This window comes from Pristis pectinata, chromosome 2, assembly GCF_009764475.1.
Source record: "Pristis pectinata isolate sPriPec2 chromosome 2, sPriPec2.1.pri, whole genome shotgun sequence".
NCBI classification, from domain to species: domain Eukaryota; kingdom Metazoa; phylum Chordata; class Chondrichthyes; order Rhinopristiformes; family Pristidae; genus Pristis; species Pristis pectinata.
This window is the reverse complement of record NC_067406.1, coordinates 112,397,434-112,409,732: the sequence shown is the minus strand read 5'-3', so window position 1 is coordinate 112,409,732 and position 12,299 is coordinate 112,397,434. Positions and strand designations below refer to the sequence as shown.

The window sequence follows — 12,299 nt, the reverse complement described above, 5'->3', positions numbered from 1 at the left end:
TCACTTCCACAAAAGAGTGATTTCTGAACATTTGTGTGAACACTGAATGCAGCTTCCAATTAAGTTTCAGTTTTAGCCATTCCTCACCCATCAGCATTGGTTTCAAAGTATAGCCAGCTACCATATTGGTAGTTCAAGATCCTGGCCATCTTAACATGTGGTACACTGTATTTGCTCCAGTGCATTCAGAATTCTGTTTGAATAACTTTTGAGACCTACTGTGCTTTCTACCAAGGGTAGAAGACTGAACATCTTGTTATAAGTATCTCTAGTCCTAATAGAACAACCTGCTGTGGTGTCATTATTATAGCAATTTGTCAATAAAGCATCACCACAACTTCAAAATCTTGTTGCTTCACACCATGATCAATTGCAGTATAGATGCTGCACAGCATATAGTCTACCTAGGCTGCATTGATTCTGATATTGCACTGATTTCCTCTCTATGGTTTCATACTGCAGCATTTCCCCTTCTATGCTGATATTCCATGGGAAACAGTGCTCCAATCTGTCGTCCTGTGTTTAGATTTGCACACTGCTGTCGTTCCTTCTAGCATGCATCACATTTGATGTCCTCAAAGGAACAAGTATGTGAAATGTTTTCCTTGACAGCTGTAAAGCACATACATGCTACATAGAATCACACGGTCCTCCCTTCATTTCTGGACTAAAACTTTTGAGTGTAGGTTACAGTTACATTGACAGCTGATGAGGAGTAACATTTTTTGGCTTTTTTAATTGCTATCTCCATTGAAGTTTCAAAACTTACTTCCTTAACTACCTTTACATTGCCAGCAAATTTAGCTATCATAACTTTGGTGCTTTCATCCAAGACATTTATCAGGCACAGTAGATAGTGCTACTGCCTTATAGCTCCAGTGACCCAGGGCTTGATCCTAACCTCTGGTACCGTCTGTGAGAGTCTCCATGTTCTTGCTGACATTTTGTCATTCCCGCACCCCCCCCCCCCGTTGTTCCCATTTCCTCCCATATCCCAAAGATGTGCTGGTTAATGTAAATTCTCTTGAATGTTGGTGGATGGTCAGATGCACAGGGTGGAATTGATTGGCATGTGAGAGAGAATAGTGGGAGAAAGGAATGGACAAGATGAGCCAAATTGTCACCTTCCAGGTCATAACAAAATATCAAAACATCAGTTGGAAGTAGTTGAGGGCCCAGCATTGATGCCTGCAGCACAACTCTTGTTACGTACTGCCAAACAGAAAAAGACATTATGCCTTCTAATGTAGGATCTTTGACTTGAGGGTTTATCTCTCTTTCCAAAAATAATACCTGAGCTGCTGAGTATCTCCACCATCTTGTGTTTTTATTTTTAGATTTCCAGCACCTACAGGTTTTTTTTTGTTTTACTTATGCCTACTCTCAGATTCAAGCTAGCCAATCTGCTATCCACTTCAAAACGTTACTTCCTACACTATGAGCTTTCTACAATTTTCCACAATTACCACTGATGTGTCAACTTTTCGAATACCTCCTGGAAATCTAAATATAGTACATTCACCTGTTCCCTTTTATCCACAGCACGTTAATTCTGCAAAAAAAAAAATTCCAGTAAATTTGTCATATACGATTTCCCTTACATAACACTTATGTTCACTTTATTATTAAAGATGCTATAGCAGGGCATTTAGGAAACTTGAAGGTAATGTGTAAAGTGAAGTTTATAGCATTTTCCAAATGACAGATGTTAAACTAACTGGCTTATATTTCCTGATTTCTGTCTCTCTCCATTTTTGATACAAGGAGTTGCATTTACTGTTTTCCAATCTAACATAACCTTCCTGGAATCTTGCAAGTCTGATCAAGGCTCTTTGTACCTAACAGCTTAGGTTGGAACCTTCCATCATTCAAACCATATACAAGCCATCTAAAAATGCTCCAAATTACGGTGCGCTGATAGGGCTTTTAACACAACTATGTAATCACTTATTGTTTCTCTTGTCTTCTGATTGCAGTTTCCAAATTCAAAGATAACCAACACCTGAAACAGCTGCAGGTTGAAGTACTGTTCCAGCTTCAGTACTACCACTGTAAACAGGCTCTCTTTAGTTTTTTTGCAGAGCTATTAGTTTAGTGAGTGTGCAGTAAGCCTCGGGCAATTTCTATCAGTTTTGCTCTCTCACTGCAGCATCATTGTCTGCACATTCTGAACACAGTCTTTCATCTCAAGAACACAGCTGGTCATGAAAAACATTTCCATCCTTTACATATAATTAGTGAATAATTCACTATCTTATTGCCCACCCCTAGCTGATGATGCCTGTCAGTGTTTGAGCCACCATTTCTGTCCAGCTTTCTCGCCTAATGGTATTGCAATATTCAGATCTCCTGTTTGTTTACTATTCTACAGGCAATATTTCCCATCCAGCTACTAACACCGTCTGCCATGCTTTCCTTTCAGTCTAAGGACCCTTGCTGCTGCCTGCACATAGCTTACTGGTGTCCATGCAAATACAACAACCCACATTGCATCAAGGAACTTCGAAGGTCAGGCTGATTCTTCCTCTTAATTCTGGTCTTTTCAGAGCTCTGTCAAGTGCCATTGAGCACTTGCCTGATACTTGTGCAAAATTGATTTTAAATAATGACCATCCCCAGCGCTTCAGTAATGCATACTATTTTCATCACCAATTGTAACACTTTTGTGGATGGACTGTGGACTATTTGAGAATACTGGCAGGCATTAACTACAAGATTCCAGAATACATCAAATGCTTCAAAACAATAGTGTGCATTTTATCACAGACTAGCAATAGCAACTGAACACATGATGCTTGTGTCACAATACATCAGTAAAGAGCAATATAACTCGTTTAATTCCCAAGTACAAATACAGCCTTTGGCCTATCATGGCCCTTTTCTTTTGTACTCTCTTTCCCACTCACCCTCTGCCTTCCTTGCATCTTAAATTTGTTTCATCTCTAACTGCCAGTTCTGATGAAAGATCATCATGCTGAAAAGCTAACTCTTTCTCTCATCACAGATGTTCCTTGATCTGCTGAGTAGTTCCTGCATTTTCTGTTTTAAATTTCAGAAGTGGTGATGTTTGTTGATGATCACACATTGTACAAATTCATTGGCTGAACAACATTGAGACATAAAGCAATGAGTGGCAGATAATATTCATACCACATGATTTCCATTTCAATTATGAAAATAGATTAATTTTATAAAGCTTTCAATTGATAAATTTAAAATCCAACTTACAGGGAAGATGTGCCATCTGTGGAATGGACACTGCTTGCATGAACATGATTTCTGGCTTGCTCTGGGGGACTGTTGGAGTTGGAGGATGTTGTAGTTACTGAGGAATGGGAAGAAATAGATTCCATGCTTCCACTTGGAGTGTCATCTGCTGCACTACTGGGATTTTCACCTAAGGAAAATGAATTTAAGCAAGCAACAATGAGTCTCACAAAAAAAATGCAAGGAACAGGAGCAGGCAATCAAACCCTTTGAGCCTGCTCTACCATTCATCAAGATCATGGTCCATCTTCTACCTCAGCACCATTTTCCTGCACTATCACCATTTCCATAGATTTCAGGATATTAAGGAAATAAATCAGTCTCTGTTTTGAATGAACTCATTGACTGAGCCTCTACAGCCCTCTGGGGAAGAGAATTCAAAAGATTCACCATCCTCTTTGTGAAGAAACCTCTCCTCACCCCAGTCTAAAAGCTCTCTCTTATTCTGTGATCCCTGGTTCTCAATTCCTCACCCAGGCAGACTGTCCTCCCAGATTCGAAACTGTTGAGCCCTTAAAGAATTTTGTGACATTTTTCTCAATGATGTACTGGCACTGATCTACTACCACAAGAGGAGAGATTAGGTAACTGTGCTTACTGGCAAGTATATACAGTTGGAAAAAAAACACAAGGTGGCCAAAACCGTACACAACATTCCAACAGCAGTCACACCATGGCCCATAATAATTGTCAGGACATTTTTACACCTACACTCAAATTCTTTTGTAATAAAGGCCAGCATACAATTTGCCTTCCTAATTGCTTGCTGCACATGCATGTTGCTTCCAATGAGTTGTGTACAAGGACACTACTCTGAACTTCAACATTATCCATTCTCTCACCATTTAAAATACTGTTTTCTGTGGCAAAGTGGATAACTTCACATCTTTCCACATTACATTCCAGTTGCCATGTTCATACCCATTCATTAAGCTTGACTGTATACGCTTAAACCTTCTCTACATCCTCCTCACGACTCACAATCCCACCCTCTTTTCTATGGACAGGGGAGAAGGTTTTAGATTCTTTGGGACATTGGGACATAGAGGCCAGATGGATTGCATCTTAATAGGGCAGAAACCAACATCCTCATGGGCTGGTTTGCGTGAAATTAAAGAGGGTTAAATTGGCTTGGCAGGGAAATGGGAAATTGAGCAGTTATTCAGAAGAGGGGGAAAAAAAGCTGAACAGGAAATAGAAGATGGATAATTAATGAAAGTGTTTGTGAGGCTGAGCAAATAAGATTAGAAAAAAAGATATTAAAGGAGCCCGGCTGTTCCTAATGGTATACACCTTAAATACAAGGTTTAAGGTCACAAAAGCTAAAAGTTAAAACATGGGTTATTTTCTCTGGAGCGTTGGAGGCTGAGGGGAGATCTGATAGAAGTTTATAAAATTATGAGAGGTATAGATAGGGTAGATGGTTGGAATCTTTTTCCCAGGGTAGAAGTGTCAAGTATTAGAGGACATGCATTTAAGGCTAGAGGGGGAAAGTTTGAAAGAGATGTGCAGTGCAAGTTTTTTTGTCACACAGAGAGTGGTAGGTGCCTGGAATGGGCTGCTAGGAGTAGTGGTGGAAGCAGATACAATAGTGGCGTTCAAGAGGCTGTCAGACAGATGAATATGCAGGGAAAGGAGGGATATGGATCATGTACTGGCAGAAGAGATGTAGTTTAATTCAGCATCGTGTTCAGTGCAGACATGAGCTGAAGGGCCTGTTCCTGTGCTGTACTGTTCTATGTTAAACACATGGGAGTATACTTTAGCTATTACTGAAGTATGGGTTAAAGAGGGGCAAGTGTGGCAGCTTAATATTCCTGGCTATAGGACCTTTAGGCTGAATAGAGAAGGGGATTAGATCAGACTGGGTTAAGATGGCTGATTTCCTCTTCTGAAAGAGGGCGGTGAACCAGATCAGTTAATAACAACTATCCAAGAGTTTTGCAGTCATTACTATTGATGAGTACACCCACAGATACACAGGGTAGCGGGTCAGGAAGTGGTAGAGTCTGGAACTCACTTCCTGAAAGAGTGGTAGAGGCAGAAATCTTCGCCACATTCAAAAAGTATGACCTACAGAGCTGTGGACCTAGAGCTAGAAGGTGGGATTATATGATGGATAGCACCCTTTTTCGATCAGCACAGATACAATGGGATGAACAGTTTCCTTTTGTGTTGTAAATTTCCATGAATTTTTAATAAATGATGTCTTTTTGTTTTCAACATTTTGATTTTTCTTTCCGATTTCCACCATTAGTGATATTTTGCTTTTTATCTCTAGTGTATCTCTAACAGAAAATTCATCATAGGATAAAGATTAAGGCTACTTAAAGCCTTAACTACTCAAGGCATCAGAAGCATCACAAGATTTATTCTGTGCACAGGGCTGATTGACACATGATCAATTAATGGGCACCATGCTAATGAATCCAACGAGAACAATTACTTCACCATTCATTCCCTGGAGAACATTTAGTTAATAGAAATGAGATTCTAAAAAGGAACACTTTGTTCCTGACTAGGCTGTTCCCATTAAGAGTCTTAGAATGTATTTTGAACAGCACTGAAAAACACTTTAGTTTTAGGGACACATGAAGTCAATCTCACAAGTACATTTGTTGTAGGCTTGGGTGAAAGTCTGGAATTTGATAAATAAGCATAATCTCTTTAAATTGTTCAGTTTAGACCAGTGGGGTCATCTCAAAACTGGAATATAAACAAAAATTATTATTTTTGTGGAGTTCCAAAAGACATCCCTTGCTTAATGGCTGCTTCACATCATTAATAGGTTTTAAGGGAATATAAAGTATTTTACCAAATATTGTATTTAGAGTAACCTACAGATCTGTTCAGGGATCTTCAGGTTGAAGCCTCAATCCCAAAAGATCCCACCTTTTACTCTTCTTGTTACCTAGGTCTACTGGCTCACTGAGGACAGAGGGATTGTGCCACGGCAAGGAGGTTTAATCTTTTGCATGAATCATTATACTGAGGCTCCACCTTCCTGCTGATAAATGAGAAAGGTTCCCACACGTGAGCCAGCTCAACCTAAACAGATTTAGCTCATTGCTGTCCATGGAGAACTTGTATACAAATTGCCTGCGGTACTTTCTTACCCACAAATCAGGAAAGGACTGCGATAGTTACAAAATAGACTAGTATCCACAGGCCTCGACAAATAATCCAGAGAACACGAGTTCCAATTTCACCCTCAAATTTATGATTTGAATTCAGTTTAAAACAAATCTGGAACTAGAAAGCTGGACTCCATTGAGGCACCCATGACTTCTACTAAAATCAAATTACTCACTATTGTCCTTAAGTGAAAGAAATTCTTATTGAGGCTAATCTATGTGACTATTTCAACAACAGTACTGTTGACTTTTAAACTGACCTCTGAAATAATCCATTACCCAATTCCATTGGCTACAAAAATTTTGCATGGACTGTGGTGGTTGAAGATGGACCACTACCACCTCTGAGCAGACTAATGGACAATAAACACACCTGCTAAGAGCTCTAAATTATCAGTGACTAAGGAGTAATTCGAGACATCAAGGATATGAGATAATTTAATTTTATTTCTCTGAGTAGAGTTCAAATAAATATCAAAATAGCTCCAAAGTGAATTCAGGATGTAAAATCTTTTAGGAATAGTGTGACAGTTCAAAGGTTGTAACATCTTTTTGCCTTACTAGCGGAACCTTTCATAATGACTTCTGCCACACTGAATTAAGAAAGAAGCAACTTGATTAAGAGACATCAACTCCTCTTTCTCCCAAGTATTTCGTAATCAATCTTTGTCTACTTCTGTATTTTTCCCAACAGATTCCTCTGGGCTTTGGGAAACAATTGCAATGTAGCATACATCGTTACAGCTGCGTGGATTAGGAATTGGCTTGCATGTAGAAAGCAGAGGGTTGTAGTGGAAGGAGTGCCCTCGGATTGGAAGGCAGTGACTAGTGGTGTCCCGCAGGGATTGGTTCTGGGGCCTCTACTTTTTGTGATATTTATAGATGACTTAGATGAGGGGGTGGAGGGCTGGGTTAGTAAGTTTGCAGATGACACTAAGATAGGCGGTGTTGTGGATAGTGTGGAGGGCTGTCAGAGCTTACAGAGGGATATTGATAGGATGCAGAGCTGGGCTGACAAGTGGCAGATGGAGTTCAATCCGGAGAAGTGTGAGGTGGTACACTTTGGAAGGACAAACTCCAGGGCAGAGTACTGGGTGAATGGCAAGGTACTTGGCAGTGTGGAGGAGCAGAAGGATCTGGGGGTTCATATTCACAGTTCATTGAAAGTTGCCTCACAGGTGGAAAGAGCAGTTAAGAAGGCCAATGGGATGTTGGCTTTCATAAGTCGCGGGATTGAGTTTAAGAGCCGCGAGGTGATGATGCAGCTTTACAAAACTCTAGTAAGGCCACACTTAAGAGTACTGTGTTCAGTTCTGGTCGCCTCATTATAGGAAGGATGTGGAGGCATTGGAGAGGGTGCAGAGGAGATTTACCAGGATGCTGCCTGGATTGGAGAGTATTGAATATGAGGAGAGGCTTAAGGTGCTAGGGCTTTATTCACTGGAAAGGAGGAGGATGAGAGGAGACATGATAGAGGTATATAAAATATTGAGAGGAATAGATAGAGTAGACAGTCAGCGCCTCCTTCCCAGGGCACCGATGCTCAAGACAAGAGGTCATGGCTTTAAGGTTATGGGTGGGAGGTTCAGGGGAGATGTCAGAGGGAGGTTTTTCACCCAGAGAATGGTTGGTGCATGGAATGCACTGCCTGGGCTGGTGGTGGAGGCAGATACATTGAACAGGTTCAAGAGCTTATTGGATAGGAATGTGAGATAGAGGGATATGCGGGAGGAAGGGGTTAGGTAGTGTGAGAGTGGTCTGATGGACGGCACAACATGGTGGGCCGAAGGGCCTGTTTTGTGCTGTATGGTTCTATGGTTAAACCAACATCTTGAATACTGTGATGTAGGAATCACTTATTTGTAGTGGCAGGTTCTCCTTGTTGATAATCTGATATGGCCCCCATTTGCATGGTCTATATTTCTGTAATTAATCGTATGCTTCTCTACACTGTATTCATGTTCCCTTGCATATTCTAACACCTTGCTTAAAACAAACTCAAGCCAAAGACGAATAATTCTAACACTTACTAGCTTTCTAATACCAGAAAGAATTTTGCTTAAAAAAATTCAGTTATCAGTTGCCAAAAAGTTAAACAGCATTTCAAGTCCTTTAATCAGACTTATTTTGAATTATATTTTATAGATGATTAACAGATATTACAGATATTGTCTGTGTTTTCAGATTGTTACAGAAGCTGGATAATCCCATTTAAAAGCAAGAGATGCACTTACATCCCATTTCTTTTTATAGCTGCATATGTTGCTCAAAGCTCAATTGTCAATAAATTCATCTCTATAACTGCCTCCCAAAACTCATTGTTAAACATGTTTTATTGCTACAGCAACACGTTTTACTCTGCTTCTGAAATTCAGTTCCATTGAAGTCAACATAATTAAAAGATGATAGTTTTAGTTTATCTACATATCTGCTCCAACTCCTTAAAAAAAACAGCCAAATTTAAGCCTCAAAGTTCGCATGATGACAGGTTTTATCAAGTTCGATATACAGTATGAAAATGTAAGTGAAATTTTCAAATTAGCTCCCCAAAGTACCAAAACAAGTTGAAACTCTATATCTAAACCAGCAGAACCTTGAGTCATAGTTATACAGCACAAAAATGGGTCTTTCAGCCCAACTCACCCATGCCAATCAAGTTGTCTACTTGAGATTGTGCCACTTCCCCATATTTGACCCACATCCCTTTATACCTTTCATATTCATGTACTTGTCTTTTAAATGTTGTAATTGTACCCACCTCTACCACTTCCTCTGGCAGCTTGTTCCATATAACCACCACTCTGTGTGGAAAAGCTTGCCCCCCCAGATCTTTTTTAAATTTCTTCCCTCTGATCCCTTTTAAATCTTTCCCGTCTGATCTCTTTTAAGTCTATGCTCTCTAGGTTTAGACTCCCCTACCCTGGGAAAAAGACTGTGACCATCCACCTTATCCATGCCCCTCATGATTTTATAAAGGTCACCCTTCAGCCTCCTGTGCTCCAGGGCAAAAAGTATCCCAGCCTATCCATATACCTCAAGCCCTCCCTGAACTCTCCGTATCTCACATTTAAAAGCCTCCCACTTGCCAGTCATCTCTTTACCTGCAAACAGCCTCTGCCAGTCAACCTTTGCAAATCCCTGTCAAATGCCTTAAAAATTTGCCTTGCCCCATCTAGGGCTTTCACTTGTGGACCAGTCCTATCTTTTTCCACTACTATTTTAAAACTAATAGAATTATGGTCACTGGTCCCAAAGTGCTCCCTCACTGACACTTCAATCACTTGGCTTGTCTCACTTCCCACTTGGAGATCCAGTGCTACCCCTCTCCAGTAGTGCCACCTACATATTGTAAGAGAAAAACTTCCTGGACACATTTAACAAATACCACCCCATCCAAGTCCTTTGCATTATGGCAATCCCAGTCAATATGACAGAAGTTGAAGTTATGTACTATTACAACCCTATTATTCTTCCAGCTATCTCCCTATATATTTATTCAGATATTTCCCATGGACTATTGAGGACCTATAATACAATCCCAGCAAAGTGATCATTCCCTTTTTATTTGAAGTTCCACTCATACAGGCGCACTGGACAAGGCTCCAAGAATATCCTCACTAGGCACAGCCATGATGTTCTACCTAATCAAAAATGCAACCCCACCCCCCCCCCCCCGTACCTCCACCTCATGCCTGTAGCACACGTACCCCAGAACACTGAGCTACCACACCTGCCCCTCCCTCAACCATGTTTCCGTTTTAGTTATAATATCCAGGCCCACGTACCAATCCAACCCCGAATTCCTCTGCCTTACTCGTCAGGCTTCCTGAATTAAAATAAATGCAATTTATTCTGTCAGACCTCCTTGCTCCACATCCAGCCTTTGCCTGTACTGTCTACTGAACTTGCTTGCTTTACCACTTGTACTTGCCTCAACTATCCCATCTGCCAGTCCTGATGAAGGGACTCACCCCAAAACGTTGACTGTTTATTTCCCTCCATAGATGCTCCGTGACCTGCTGAATTCCTCCAGCACTTTATGCATGTTGCTCCAGATTCCAACATCTGCAGAATCTCTCACCTCCGTTTTGCTGCCACACTACTGCTTTGAGACTCACCCCCCACCACCAGCCAAGTTTAAACCTCCTAAGTAACACTAGCAAATCTCCCTGCCAGAGTTATTGTTCAAGGAAGCAATGCATGTGTGTCTTGGGACAGTATCCAATAACCCAAGTCATCGAGAGCGAGTCTCAAACCAATCCAGGCTGATGCTCTGAAAATACTCTTTTTCAAGGACTGCATAGCTGTTAAGTAATGAATCACAGCAGTCCTAAGTCACGTCCCCATTCATAAACAACATTAAACTGCTAAAACTCATCACGCATAGGCAATAAACAGGACATTTTCAGACTGGGCAGTCTTCACAGAAGGAAATGTCGGTTATTATCCAGTCACAATGAGGGCACTATCTGCACTTTCAGCTCCACTTCCCAGTAGCTGAGTGCCATAGATGGAAGATTAAGAATTGCCCTCAATGCAGTTTTCTGGAGGAGAAAACGAGAAGAAAAAGAGAAAAGGGCGGCACAGTAGCATAACGCTATTATAGTGCCAGTGATCGGGGTTCAATTCCAGCCGCTGTAAGTTTGTACGTTCTTCCTGGGACTGTATGGGTTTCCACTGAGTGCATGGGTTTCCTCCCACATTCCAAAGACGTAGGGGTTAGTAGGTTAACATGCGTGTAATTGGGTGGCGTGGGCTTGTTGGGCCAGAAGGGCCTGTTACCGTGCTGTATAAGTAAAGTTTTTAAAAAACGTTTTTTTGAAGAAGTACGACTAGATTGAAAGACAGGAGAGAATTACAAAATAAATTAAATTTTCAAATCATAATAGATCAGTTTAAGTTTTTTTTTATATAAAAAGGTGAATTGATTCCTACCTTTTTCTAGGTCCACAGAAAAATTATATACAGCTATGGGCCTTGAATGGCGTGGACCATGTGTTGGCCTTCTGGTCAGTATATTTGAGGATGGCGCTAAAGAGGTGTCTGACTGACCCACACTGGCATCTGGAACTGTCCCGAATATCTGCAATTAACAAGGTGCAGATTTTGCTGAAAAGTGCTCTGTAAAATCAGCATCCAACCATAATAAGGATCATAAAAATAAAATTAAACCAAAAGTAATGTACAACTCAATATTACACTCATATTTTTGAATAAATCAAACTTCAAATGATCTGGAGCCGTAAAAGAAAAACTACAACTCTACATGTCGAAATAAAGAAATCCTAAAAAATGATCTTGTAAATTTCAGCATCTACACACAATACTGTTAGTTCACCAAGCAAAGTGATTTTGCTTATAAATTCCTGGAGTGAAAATAGATTCAAAAGCTGAACTTTGATACATCTTCAAAAAATTTACTGCACTTAAGTAGCCCTCCTGTTTACCTATCTGAATGATATTCTAACTTGAACTATACATCTATATACAGTCAGTTTTGTTACTTAGTATAGTTTAAAAGACTTCTTAATCCCATTTTAATAAAAGTTAATAATTCAAGTCAAGCACCACAATTATTTAACATAGTTAATAAATGTTCACAAACTTCTTAAAAAAAAAGAACAGCAATAAATTAAACTTTGCTATGATCAACTGGTCATGTTTCTTGTGACCTCAATCCTCTGTACAAGACAATATCATGTAAATGTATAAAGGATATAAACCATATGAGGGACTAATTATCCTAAAGTTACTGAGCTGATTATGTGCATTCTTCATTAACTGGAAGCACACAGTGTACATGTTTGGATTTCTGATATTGTTATTAATTTAAACCCTGAAGAGCCAGAGTGGACAAAAAGGAAATTAATGCCATTTATTTCACATAATGGACAAGAA

At 40.1% G+C, this 12,299-nt stretch overlaps 1 protein-coding gene across 2 annotated transcripts in view; it reads right to left on the bottom strand.

Moving 5' to 3' along the window:
• arhgap10 (Rho GTPase activating protein 10) overlaps positions 1 to 12,299 on the bottom strand; it is a 153,379-nt gene that overhangs the window by 16,931 nt on the left and 124,149 nt on the right. For both annotated transcript variants that reach the window (XM_052036414.1, XM_052036404.1), the window contains exons 19-20: positions 11,337 to 11,484; positions 3,229 to 3,397 (exon numbers count right to left, since the gene is read on the bottom strand). In XM_052036414.1, the coding sequence (XP_051892374.1) occupies positions 3,229 to 3,397; positions 11,337 to 11,484 (317 nt within the window). The remainder of the gene's footprint in view (positions 1 to 3,228; positions 3,398 to 11,336; positions 11,485 to 12,299) is intronic.